Here is a 14248-nt window from a genome sequence, read left to right on the forward strand (position 1 = left end):
TCTTTGGGCTACTGAATAATTCATTGATTTGTATTTAGACTGAAATGTTAACTGCATTTGCTTGTACATTAAGCTTAACGCCTATACATATATTTTTATTTTATTTCAAAACATTCCCTCTGACTGCTTCTAGGCATCCTGGCTCCCACATGGGCACAGCTGAGGATATGGGACCAAAGATGAACTCTTGCACCAAACTTCAGAGCCTGCAGCTCCCTCCAAGCACTGAGATCTCCATGACAGCGGGATGACCACAGTCTACATGTCACTTACAGAAAGAGATATGCTATTTATAAAGAAATAGCTTATTCCATTCAACTAAAAGGTTTTTACAGACATTTATGCTGATTTCATAGCGTATAAACGTGGAACAACACCATTCCCAAGGAAGGGACTGATTCTCTCAGATTTAGTGATGAGTGTACCTGCATCCCAGAACCAGCATCTACCCAGACCTCTTGACTTACATTCTAAGAGTCTACAGCTGGATTGGCTTGATTATTATTCCAATAATGGAAAAAATATTATTCTAACTATGATTCTACCGAGCAAATCACTTTCTTCTAAACTTAGCTGCCCAGAAAGAGATTTTAATGATTTCTTCTGAAATAGATGATTTTTGTCTTGTTTATGCATGATAGCAAATTTCTGAAAAGGTAATAACATAGAAACTAAGTAATAAATTACTATCACTAAGTAATAAAAAGAGAAACTAAAGAACAAAAAATGGCACTAAATAGGAAAGTTTTCAACAGAAGGATTTTACTCTAGGACAGAGCATAACCTTGAGCATTATTGGCAAAGGAAGAACACCTACCACAGCTTTGGGTTTGCTGACTGCCACCAGATTGGCCAGAAAATCCTCATCACACGGTTGGCCAAACACATGGGCATTGTAAGCCACCACTATCGAGATCTCTTCCATCATTTTGCTGTCAGGCTGCTGTTAGTGGCTGAACAGGTCCACAGTCAAGGTGGAGCCTTGGCTCAGCTCCGTGTCACTTGTTCACACCCAGCTGAAGATGGTGATGAGGAAGGAGAGTCAGGGAGAGAAAACATGACTCAGCAAAAAAGCTCTCACTTGGGTTTTCCTCTCGAGGGCGCCTTTGGTGTCATAGGAAACATACAGGGCACACCTGCTCACACTCCCAACATCTCGCTTGCAAAAGGCATTTGCTGAAGTTTGGAGAATGGCAGGAACCTGTTTTAATTCCAGTATTAGGCCAAAGATGAAACAGCAAGAGACAAAAGAGATTCGTATTAAGCAAGAAAAGATCTGTCAGAGTTTGATGGCAGCAGCACTGAAATCACTGCTGTGCTTCTCCAGTTTGGTAGCAATTGTTCATTCTTTATATCCAGTTTTCTCGCATGAAAGCTGATATTCCTGTCAGCAGAGTCTCCCCTTCCAACAAATTGCCGCTTCTGGTTTATTTGTAAGTTCACAGAGATTGGTATGATGCTGGTTTCTTTCAAGCACTCCTTGAAATTTTCTGCCAGTTTCTAAATCTCTCCTTTAAAATCTTTTAAAATACTCACTTCTGCTTTTCTGCAGATCTCAACTGCATTCTGTACCCTGCAGATACTTTGATTTTAGCAGGAAGATGATGGCATCAAGTCACAACCCTCCAAAAAAGTGTCCTTCAGTTTCCACATGTAAAAGAAGGTAAAACTGCCCTGAAAAATGCAACAAGGCTGTAAAGCTCTTTCTTGAATAAACAGGTATCTACACAAGTGAAATTATAACAATTTATACAATTAAAAATTTCCACAGAAATCTGGCACTGGTCTTGTTTTGTTTAAGAAGTAATAGGTCTTGTCTGTGAATCTTAAATAGAGGAGCAGCCTTTCAACTGACTTCCCAATTAATTTATCATAACTTCTTTTATCTATCTGACACAGCAAAAACAGCACAAGGAAAAAAAATACAAAAAAAAATAATTAAGAATCTGTACTCTGAAAACTACAGATAAAAATCTAGAAAACAATACAGGATTTGAAGAAACAAACAAAACATCCCAGAAGATGCCCTTTCAGGACAATCTGGCATAGTAAAACTCTATTCACTACATTTTTTATCTTCTCTGGAAGCCTTTTCTTCCTGGTGAAAAATCATACCTGCTCAAGAAACAGAAATAATTCTGGCCATCCATTTGTCTCCAAAAACAGTCTGTGCTGGATGCAATAAATCTGGTAGAAATGTCCAGTACAGGTTGGTGTGGCATATGGTAACAACACTCTCCTTTTCCAGAATGAATAGTCAGACCACCTTGCTTTTCTTTTTCCTCTCCTCCTGGAGTATCGCTATCAAAGACTGCAGCTATCTAAATAGCAGCAGGTGCTATTTGCATTTGAATAGGAAACTTGAGCAACAGCTCTAGTGGGCAGGATTAAAATCCTAACATCACTTCCACTTAAATACTGGGGAGAAATTACATGTTATTGCTAGGAAACAGAGAGTTCTAATAGGCTTACGGCAAACAAAAAATGCACTACTTGAGGTTAAACTCTTGAGACTAAAGATTCTGATCATGCTTAACCCTTGCAGAATGAAGAATGATATTTTTTCCCTTGAAACACACCTATAGTGCATTCTTTCCTTGCTTTTCTTCAAAGGCAACTTCCAATTAATTCCTGCAGTAAAAAGACTTCAGATGCCAGCCTGGCTAACAAGAAGGTGGTTCTCCATGTCACCTGTATAAAATGCCTACCTGCTATGCCAAACCCAGCTCAGGTTTTCTGAAGCCTTTAAACGCTGCTTCCTCTTCATCTCCACTGCCTTGAGGGGATTTTGATATCTTCTTGAAGAGCAAGTTCAGAGCATGGGGCTGCTCATGGCCGCTCCCTGGCTTCTCTGTGGTGCGCTGACAAAGGCAACTGCTCCCAGAGGTACAGTCCCTACCCACATCCCCTCCCAGCTGCTGGCACCCACGCCAGGGGCTCCCAACAGGGGTTGGCATTACCTTGGAACAGGCAGGTAGGCACAGGGGAGGGAGCCGGTGGTGGAACAGCAAACATTCCTATGTTAATGAAAGTCCAATTTAATTCTGCAGTAAGGGCAGGAGGTGGAGAATGCAAATTATCAAACATACTCCACAGCTGCAGCTACTTGAACCCCTCCCCTAATTTAGCCAATAGGCATTTCCATTTATAAGGAACTATGGACCAGAACTACCTTTTTTCTTTTTCTCTTAGAGAGAGAGGTTAAAATTATTTAACAGAACTGCATCTGCATATTATTGTATAATTTGTTCAGCAATTCTCATACCTATTCATAACAAAGGGCTTGTAATTTTGGCATGTTCTAACTAGCAAATGCAAGAACTAACAACTGATTTGATGCATTTCTTTAAATAGAATGTTTTTCAGTTGTTTCAAGCTAATGAAGCTGAGCTGCCTGCATATCCCTATGATCCTGCATTTTATATCCCTGTTAACAACCTGTGCTGTGAATCAGCACACAAAACTGTAACTATCAAGCCAGGTGAAATATATATATTCTGAATTAAACTGACCAAAGCAAACACATCTACCCAGGTACAACTGCAGCCCGCTTACATGAGAGTAGCCGGAAGGGAAAGGGCAAGATCTCCTCAGGCCACAGGACATACTCCTCCCACCTCCTCCAGACAGAGCTTTCCCCTCTATTGGGGTTTTTGGGTGCTGAAGTGATGAATAATCTACCAAAAGACAATAAAACCCACGTAGAATATTCATATTTCATTACAGCAAAGAGCTCATCTCTGTCTAACACCACATCTACCTTGTAGCAGCCTTCCTAAAGGACCAGGAACGCCCCCTCCATGACACAGCTGTGAAAGCGTACCTCTAAAGCAGGAATTTTTGGAGAAGTGGTGCAACCAAGCAGTCAGGAGACACAGCAGAGTCAGCAGAAGGACAGGTGAGCTGCAGAAAACTGTTAACTTGTTAAGCTAAGTAGCTCTACTGCAGTTGTTGGGATTCATATGCCTGTAGTTGATACAGAACGGAAAATTCCTGAATTGAGCAAACCAGCTCTCCTAGCAAAGCGATATACTGCTCACTCCCAAGTTAAATTCGTTCTCACTCCACCCCCAGGAATGTCTTGCTGCTATCTGACAGGGATAGGATCTTCTGACAGACAGGGAAGTGAGGTATGTGCAGCTCCTCGGTAAACGCTCCCTTCCTGCCACTAGCTCCACAAACACAAAGGCCTTTTCTGTGATTTGCCTCTCATGCATTAATGAATCCAGGAAGATCATAGCCGTCTTCAGAGAAGGAAACATAAAACCCCTTTCAGAGCACTTGGAATGGCATTTGGCAGTCTTCAAGATAAGTTTTCATGTCTTTTTCCCCCCAGTGAGAATGAATAATGATAGTATCAGCTCTTCTTGTAATTCTGAACCCACAGGAAGGGCTTTTTCAGACATCCAGCAAAGGAAAACCACCTGGGTTAAAAGACAAATGCTGTGGATAACACACACAGTTCTATTGTCTTCTCACCCGCAAAGGGCTAGCTAACCATCAGAGAGCAGCAGAAACTGGAACTCTGTTCTAGTTTTAGACATGTTTCTGGATTCCACGTGAGACTGGAACGCAAAGTCACCATGGCTTGTAGGAATGAGAGATGCAATTCCAGAGATGCAATTTCCAGGCTCTGACTGATCGGTGATTGCTTCTCCAAGATTTTTATTATTTAAAATGTCAGATTAGCATGGCTTATGTTTTTTTCCAAAAGTGGGTGTATGCACCTGTGTTTCTCCTAAAATGATTCTCCAAATGTGTGGAAAAATCTGGGCTTGATGTGCTTTAGCACATACAGTTACTAGGTAAACCCTCCCAATTAGCTTGCTCCAGGTTTGAAAGCAGGCACAATTGTAAACTCGTTTCTGCAGATTAAAGCCAACAAAGCCATCCCACTGCAGAGAGGGAATGTGCTCTCCCAGTGGTGGCACAGGTCAGCATGGCTGGAATTGCTGAGGCATTCCTGACACATCGGTGATGCATTCCCTCTCAATGGAGCTATGTGGCCCAACACAGGGCAGAGCGGACGACTTGAGAATCTACATTTTATGGTGCCAAATACCCAAATTCCCCTGCTGCATGCCACACAAGAAGCTACTCGTGCTTCCAAGCAACAACTGCTGCATCAGGATTTTCTTCCACAGTGTTCCTGTAGATGATTAAAGAAAGAAAAACTCATTATCAGCAGCACCCTGAAACTCCACAGTGGGAAGAGTAGTCCAGCTTAACACTGCCAGGCCCACTGGAGCTCACTCCCTGGGTATCTGTAAGCACATTTTTAGCTAATTCTATTCTGTGTCTTTGCTCTGTTCCTCACTGAGGTGGTTACTAGCACTTGAAATTTTAAGGGTTTGGGTCAAGTCTGCTCTTCATTTCAGGTTTTACATAACTTAGAACTACAGCTAAATAAGGCATGCCCAAAATAAGTCTCGCTGTTTTGATTTCTAAAATCACACAAACATGAACAAGATTAAACAGCAGCATAGCTGGGACACCAGCCTACAGATATGTGCTCATTATTCAGCTCAGTCCCTTCCCGATTATTTTGAAGCTTTTAAAATTAATTCATGAACCTTTTTTGATTTTTAATTTACTAAATTCACATTGTGACTTTATGTTTTTACACATCTTTCCTATCCTGCAACTATCACTTTTTCTAACTGCAATAGAAGTTATTTCTTCTCTCCACCTAGACTTCCTTCAGACATGAATTATCTGCCAGAAATATTTTGCTTCATGAACTTCCTTCTTGCCTGCTGGGAATCTGAGTTAGAGTTACATTGACTTTTTGCTTGTTCATGTTTTTCCAGTGGCAAAGGCAGCACAGGACTCCAACTGAACTATCAGTGCATCTTAATTCTTAGCTCCTCAAAGAGCTGTGTACTATCACACAGACATCCCCGAGCCACGACTGATACCAAGTAAAGGCATACTGAATCTTAGTGAGAGTTTTTGAAAATTCCAATTTTTGGCTGTTGAAAAAACAGGTTTTACAGGGTATTTCGGGCATACTTCGTATTTACCTGATACAACCAAATGAGTTGAGCATGTTTCCTCTTTCTCCATCTTTTTGTTTTGGCAAAATAGGGGTTTTTTTTCCTGTTTGGAAAAGCTAGGGGCAGTACCAGCAAGCTCCTGAATAGGTAAACGCTCCTCCAGCCTTATGCCCTCTGAGTGGGCCAGGCTAGTTTGGAGCAGTGAGAACACTCCAGAAATCATGCAGATGGAACAGGCAGAAATTCCTGATCTGCCTTGGAATACAGTTTCCTGAAAAACAGCAGGCTTCTGCCACCTGCCTCCTGTGTCACTCCTTCTCTTTGGGGACCTTTTTTATCTCCTTCCAGTTCCATGACAGCAGACATCCACAAATAACTCAACTCTGCAACTCAGAGAAGTGCTGACAGCTCCAGAGTAGGGCCAGGTACCAGGGACCTTCCTACTCCTGCCCCACAGCCATGGCCAGGAAAACCTGTGTCTAAACCTGTGCTCACTGAGCCAAATCACTACCAACAGGTCCCCTGGTTGCTGAATGGACAAAGAATAACAACACGTTTGCCATTACAAGCGTGTCTGATATTCCCTGGGGCTACTAATCCAAAAACTCAATAATGTTTGTATGGCATTCAGACCACGCAAATGCCATTTAGAGCTAAATTCTGTAATAAACTCAACACTACCTGTGAAGTGTATTTTAAACTTGTCACATTTATCGCTTCACTTGGTATTGAAAAGAAAAAAATGGGTCAACCATATTATCCAAGAAAATTAGCATAATATTTGCATAGGGATGCGTTGCACTTACAACTATTGACAAGGATTTCTGGCCTGGTTTCAGCACAGGTTGATTCAGGGATTTCACCCAATCAGCCTGCTGTCTTTTCACTTACAGCAGATGATCAGCAAACAAAAGATACTAATTAACATTAATCAGCACATTAAATAGCAACGTCTGTCACATGAAGAGACTCATACAGGGCCCAGGATTCTGGCCTTCTCATTCTAAACCCACATTTAATGTTTTTGCTCCAGGGAGATACGTTTTCCCTATTTTTCATTCCCTTCCCAAAGAGGGGTGAATGGTCCTTACCTACATCCCTAAGGAAGACTAATAAAGACTAAAATTAATAGAAAATGCAAAACTCTAAGCTGTAATATTATTGATGCTGTCTGTCAAGTTTGTTCCAGTGCTGAACCAGGCATGCTGCACAGGGAGAACGCAGTGACATGTTTACCTAGATGGCTTGAAATGCCCTGTTTCGGGTCAGATTTTACTATCTTTACTGACTATCATTTTGCAACTGATCTTTAGTCTGGGACAAGAAAAAAAAGGGGAAAGAAGGTAGGGCTGGAGAGCCAGATACCACGAGAAATTCTTGTAGCTAAGTAAGAGGAAGAAAAAGGAAGGACCACAGAACATTCTCTTCATCAATCCCCCAGGAGCTGGCTGTGAACAAACTCGCCACAACACCCTTGGCTGTGCTGTTACCTTACTGACACCCTGACAAGAGCCCCGTGGGAAAGGTGAGATATTTCTATATGGAAACAGTAGATGGTAATGGCATATTCCCCAAACAAAAAATGAATGTGCCCTATGATTACAGTAATTTCACGACTATAAGGCACACCAGATTATAAGGTGCACCTTGGGGAGTCGGCAAATTTCTGAACTTTGTTCATATATAAGGCACACTGGACTGTCAGGCACACTTTGTTTTTGCAGCGAGGATCCATGCGCAATGAAGTAACCAATTAGTAACGGAATCACGTGATCACGGCGTTTACTGGCTCGGCTCAGGGCCGGGTGGGCTCGGCCCTGCTCGGGGCTGTTGCCAGTGCTGGGTGCCTCTGCCGGTCGGCGGCGCCAGGAGCCTCTCCTGCTTGGGGGTGCCGGGAGCCTCTCCCGCTCGGGGGTGGTGGGCGCCTATGTCACTCGGCAGTGCCGGACGCCTGTGCCGCTCAGCGGTGCTGGGAGCCTGTGCTGCTCGGCAGGGCTCGGGGCCGCTGCCGCTTGGTGGCGCCACAGCCCCGCCTGCCCCTGCCAGCCGCAGCCCCGCCGGCTTCCCCTGCGGCTCCTGCAGCTCGCACTTCCGGGCTGGCAAATTTCTGAACTTTGTCCATATATAAGGCACACCAGACTATAAGGCGTACTTCTGGGTTCGGACCAAAATTTTAGTTAAAAGGGTGCGCCTTATAGTCGTGAAATTACTGTACTTGAAAGATGAGATAACGAGCAATTAAGACTGAAGTGATGTGGGTGAGCAGGAAATGGCACATGGTGTCAGCCAAACGGGGCTAAACCGGGCAGACCAGTCCAGGCACCTTCCCTGAGGTTTACCAGTCAGTTGAACTGTGAGACAGTCTAGACTGAGGCATGCCCAATGACTGTGAAATAAGATAATTTCTTGCATTTTGCATTAAAACAAACCACTGACACCTTCCAGGAGAGTGCCATGTCCCTCAATGCTGGAGTTGAAAATCAAGACATTAATCTGGAGGTCACAGGACTGAATGCAGCCCAAAAAAGTCCAGCAGACAACACTAGCTGGTAGATGTTGATACCAGAGGCAACAGTCAGCTGATTCAGAGAAGGCATTTGACCCAACACCCATTTGCTAGGAAAGGTAGGAAGCAGCTAAGTCTCTGCTCCCCTGGACTACTTCCCTGGGAATTTGTACAGGTCAGCTCCAGGGGAGAAAGGAGGATCAGGACCATGCAAGCTGATACCAGCAGTATCCACTAATCTAAACTCCACATAATCCTCTGCCCCTAAATCCCTATTCATCATCATCCAGTACAGTGAAAGGGAAATTCTGTTCTCACAAGATGATTTGGGAGACAAAACTACTCCAGTAACTTAACTGTGCTGATCTAGTCTCCCACTGAGAAAATCTGCATCTACATTTAATGCTTCAATGTAACACAATGAGAAAAGCTTCTGTATTTACATGTGATTTAAAGATTACCCTGTCTTGATTTGACTGTTAATAAGCTTATTTTAAGAGCTCAAATGGTATGTGTGGATGGGCAGAGAAAGCAAATGCTGCCACCAGTTACCGAAGAGCTCTACATGATAATCAGGTGTTTCTTCAGAAACCAGAGACCAGAGGTATTTCCATATATTCTTCTACCCTCCCCCCCGGCTTATTCCAAGCTTGTCTTTTATTTTAAATCTTGACTATAGGTCTTGTGTTACTTACTACTCAACTAAAAGAAATTAGACACTCCCTATATGTCCACAGGCAAGAGGACATTATCTCCTCGTATCCATGTGCTCAAGGCTGGGTACAAAGTGCTGCTTAAGCTGAGGTCAAGTGCAAGGGCTAAGCTCCCTTGGAAGCTCCCTCACTCCCTGTGTTCCTGTTGCCTCCTCTCAATGTCCAGCTAGAGGCTAATATTTAGAGACAAAATTGAGCCATAATTTCTAATCTTCATTTCTTATTATGTCTTTCATGTAGAGGGACTGTGCAAAATTCCTTCTGCAAGAAATACAAGGGTAGTGCCGGTAATGAGTGAAAGCTAGTTTTTGCTTGATCTGAAGGAACAAAGGAAAACAAAGGATGTAATAAAATTTAGAATGATTGGCAAAAATCGTTCTAAAAGAGAGGCTTCTATCACCGTAAAATTCCTTAATGTTTTTCCCAAGTACAGTAATTTCACGATTATAAGCCGCACCTTTTTGACTAAAATTTTGGTCCCAACCTGGAAGTGCGGCTTACACTCAGGAGCAGCCAATATACAGACGAGGTTCAGAAATTTGCCAACCCAGAAGTGCGAGCCTGCAGCAGCCCCGAGCCGAGCCAGAGCTCGCCCGGCCCCAGTGGGGGGGTGGCAGGGCTGATCTGAGCCCGCACAGCCCCGAGCTGAGCCAGTAAACCCTGTAATCCTGCGATTCTGTTACTAACTGGCAACTTTGTGAAAGTTGCGTGAGCATCCTTGCTGCAAATGAAAGTGTGGCTTATAATCAGGTGCAGCTTATAGTCGCGAAATTACTGTACATATTTTATCTGATCACCGTCATTACTTTCACTGTTTGGAAAGTCAATGAAGCAAAATAAACCAACTCACAAGAAAGTAATAACTAACATGAAAAAGAAAACCTATGTTGCTGTCTACAGTGAATTTCACGTCATGTAAATCCAGGTACCTACATAATGGTCTGAAAGGTCATAGATGTCCTTCTATGTCCTTCTATCTATAGATGTCCTACTTATGTAGCCAGAGCAGCCACCACCACTGGGCCCTGCTCTCCTGGCCCAGCCCCAGCACAGGTGCTGCCTAGGTAAGACATTAACTCTTTCATTGCCCAGATGAGACTGGCAGACACTTTGTTCTCTCTCCTGAGTGAAAGAAAAGGACAGTGACAGACACACAGAGAAACAACCTGAAGACACCAAGGTCAGTAAAGTAGAAGTCAGGTACCAGATGGAAGGGACTGGTGGAGAGTCCTCACTCTTGGGTTGAAATCCTCTTGGTAAGGCTACAGAGAAGGTATCATTGATATTATCAGACTCTTATTTCGCTATAACTCATAGAAAGACATTATGGGGTGGATGAAATGTTCTAACTGTTGACATAAGCAGACGCATTTGTACTAAAGTAAGTAGATGTTGAAGCAGATTTGATCCCACGAGAAGTTTGAACAGAGAGGAGAAAAGACACCTGCTGCCCTCAAGGAAAGAGAAGAAAGACCTCTGTTTTCAAAAGATGAAGAGAGCCCTTGCTTGAACTGTTAATTCTTGAACTTATGGGCCCCAGAAGTTGACATGGTTCTCGTAACAGTTGTGGGAAGAATGGCAGTCAAGGAAGGGACTTTAACACAGTGATCAGACTTCCATTCTCCCAGGCAGCTGATTCACTGTGACATCGAGGCCACGAGAAAACTGTTTTCTTGTGGAGAAGTCTCCATAGACTGAAGAAAAGTCTCCTCTCCCTACGTAAATTGGTGAAAGACTATTTTCAGAGATGGTAAACTGACTGATTTGTTGCTGTACTTTGTCAGTATGAAAGAAAAAAGAAGCTGAGGGGGAAGGAGAAGTGTTCTGAAAGTTTTAATCTAAATTTTTTTTTTCTTATAGTTTCTAGTAATAAAGTTTTTCTTTGTACTCTTTAAAGTTTGAGCCTGTTTTGCCTTCCTCCTAATTCTATCTCACAGCAGGAAATGAGTACAGTAATTTCACGACCACAAGACGCACCGGACTATAAGGCGCACCCCCCGGGAGTCAGCAAATTTCACAACTTTGTAGATCAGATAAGGCGCACTGGACTATAAGGCGCACTTTTTTTTTGCAGCAAGGATCTGCCCCCAGCTCCCCCCACGCAGTTGCTGGCCGAGGCCCTGCCTCAACCCCACAGCCATGGGGCCCCGGGCCTGCCTGTACCCGGCAGGGTGGGGCTATGCCCGCCGCCGCTGCGTGCAGCGTTCCCGGGGCCGGGCTATGTCCGCTGCTGCTCAATGCAGCATCCCCGGGGCCGGGGCATGCCCACCGCCACTCCGTGCAGCATCCCCGGGGCCGGGCTATGTCCGCCACTGCTCTGTGAAGCGTCCCCGGGGCCCCGCTGCTCCGAGAGTTCCCTGACGCTCCGGGAGACCCGATGCTGGCAGGCTCGCCCTGCGCTGCAACTGCTCTGATTCCGGCAGCTTTCCCGCCCCACGCAGCAGCCGCCCCGATTCTGGCAGGCCTGCCCCGTGGGGCCACACCCCCGATACCGGCGGCTTTGCCCCCCCGCCCAGGCTACGCCGCCGCCCTTCCTCTCCCCTGGCGCGGCCGCTGCCCCGATGCCGCTGCACTCGCCCCGGCCCAGCGCTGGCCTGATGCCGCCGCTGGGTGGGCTCTGCTTGGCTGGGGACTGTTGCAGGCTTGCACTTCCGGGGTGGCAAATGTCGCAACTTTGTACATCAGATAAGGCGCACCGGACTATAAGGCGCACTTCTGGGTTTGGGGGAAAATTTTAGTCAAAAGGGTGCACCTTATAGTCGTGAAATTACTGTAAATAATTCTAGTGGGTGCACTGGTGATTTAGCCAGCCTAGACCCACCACATAAATTGGTGCATTGGCTGGGAAATCTCAAATTGGCAAATGAAAACCACTACACAAAATTGGTGTTTCCAACCAGGAGAACCTGAACTGTGCCCGCAGAATAACTCTGTTTCCAATTACAGTAATTTCACGAATACAAGCCGCAGCAATTTGACAAAAATTTTGGTGGAAACCCGGAAGTGCGGCTAATAGTCGGGTGCGGCTAATATATTAATAATTTTCTGACATTTACAACCCCAGACGTGCCAGCCAGAGTGCCGAGCCAAGCACCGGCCAGTAAAAGCCGGCATTTCGCAATTATTACAGTGTTACCGTGTTGCCCTGGCTCCCTGCAGGCAGCACGGGGGGCGGGGAAAGAGGCGCCGCCATTGCCGCCGCCCGGGGAGGAGAGGTGGGGGGGGGCGCCGCCATTGCCGCGGCCCGGGGAGCCGACGGGGGGGGGGGCGCCGCCATTGCCGCGGCCCCGGGAGCCGACGGGGGGGGGGCGCCGCCATTGCCGCGGCTCGGGGAGGACGCGGGGGGGCCGCGCCGCCATTGCCGTGGCCCGGGGAGCCGACGGGGGGGAAGCGCCGCCATTGCCGCGGCTCGGGGAGGACGCGGGGGGGCCGCGCCGCCATTGCCGCGGCCCGGGGAGCCGACGGGGGGGGGCGCCACCATTGCCGCGGCTCCAGGAGCCGACGGGAGTCCTGCGCAGCCATTGCCGCGGCCCGGGGAGGGGGGGGGAAGTGCACGCCGCCATTGCCGCATCTCGGGGAGCCGGCGGGAGCCCCGCGCCGCCATTGCCGCGGCCCGGGGGGGGGCGGGAAGTGCGCGCTGCCATTGCCGCGGCTCGGGGAGGAGGCGGGGTGCTTTGTCCGCGCCCGCCGCCGGCGCCACGGGCGCAGGAAAGCTCCGTCCCCGCCCGCCGCCGCTGCAGTAGGAGCGGGGGAAGCTCCGTCCCTGCCTGCCACCGCGGGGCAGCGCCGACCCGGGGTGACCGAGCCCAGGGGCAGCGGCGGCCGGCCCCGAGCGGCAGCACCGGGCTGGGCCACCTGGCCCCGTCAGCGGCCCCTAGCGGGCCGAGCCTGCACAGCCTTAGCTCAGCCAGTAAACCCCGCCCTCCCGCGGTTCTGTTACTAATTGCACGCGGGTCCTCGCTGCGAACGACAGAGCGGCTTATATTCGTGTGCGGCTTATCTATGGACAAAAACCGAAATATTTGCCAACACCCAGAGATGCGGCTTATACTCAGTGCGGCTTGTATTCGTGAATTTACTGTACTCTTTATCACAGAATCACAGACTGGTTTGGAAAGGGTGTTTAAAGGTCATCTTATCCAACCCTGTTACAATGAGCAGGGACATCTTTAACAATAATTACTCTTCGAAAGCAGTAAAATGATTTGATCACCTTTCTCAGACATAGAATCACAGATGAAAAATATATGACAGTTGTTTCTTGGAATGCCACACAATATCTTTCTTCTGTAGATATTTCTCACTGCAGAACTTTCCCAGAGAAATACACATGGAATTATTAACACTCCTGGGACTGAAGAGTTACCTAGGGACTGGCAAATGACTTATCAGGACACTAACTGGACACCTCCAGCTTTAAGTAGAGTGAAACAAATGAGTCTCACGGGTGACTTGTGATAGAGCATATCCCTGACACTGCTCGGTAATGTCATGAGGGCAAAAGTATCTCATGGGGAAAACTAAAACCAAAGGGCTAATTTCCTTGATGCTAGTTAGAACTATGAAACTGAGAAAAACCAGGAACAGGTCTGAGTAATTTTTCTTATCTCTCCTAATTAAATGTAACAGCAGCAAGGGCAAAAGCCCACTCTGAGCTGGAGATGGAGCACTTGGTCTCTAAGTGCCTTTGGCCATCCCTGATCACATGGCAGAACATCCAGGACATTTTGTTGGGCAATACTATGATTTTTTTCTCACTTTTAAATGTTTTTTTTTTTTTAATTTTTCCGTTAAGAATGCACAAATGGTGCTCTGTTTATCAATTTGATTTGATTTGATTTGCATTCCTCTGCTCTTCTTGAACCTTTCAGGATTACAGGACTTCAGGGTATAGAGAGCTGGCTGGTCCCACTACCACCAAAGAGAGAACACGAGTCTGCAGCACAGATCAATGGGCAGCTATGTCTCTTGCAATGCCTGTGCTAGCTCAGGTTTATTTTGCTCTTTTTCAGCACTGCAGACCACCCCACATT

The 14248-nt window shown here is 46.3% G+C and overlaps 1 protein-coding gene across 5 annotated transcripts in view; it reads right to left on the reverse strand.

The window, feature by feature from the left end:
- RABGAP1L (RAB GTPase activating protein 1 like) overlaps positions 1–14248 on the reverse strand; it is a 298612-nt gene that overhangs the window by 37136 nt on the left and 247228 nt on the right. The window contains exon 1 of one of the 5 annotated variants that reach the window (XM_033067692.2): positions 3824–4051. The exons of 3 other annotated variants lie outside the window; for them this stretch is intronic. Coding sequence is in view for 1 of the 2 variants with exons in the window: in XM_033067691.2 (XP_032923582.1) it covers positions 818–928 (111 nt within the window). In the remaining variant the exon portion in view is untranslated. Of the gene's footprint in view, positions 1–817; positions 1511–3823; positions 4052–14248 lie in introns of those variants that run through there. One more of the 5 variants, XM_033067691.2, reaches the window with a different exon arrangement.

This window comes from Catharus ustulatus, chromosome 9 (assembly GCF_009819885.2).
Source record: "Catharus ustulatus isolate bCatUst1 chromosome 9, bCatUst1.pri.v2, whole genome shotgun sequence".
Classification (NCBI taxonomy): domain Eukaryota; kingdom Metazoa; phylum Chordata; class Aves; order Passeriformes; family Turdidae; genus Catharus; species Catharus ustulatus.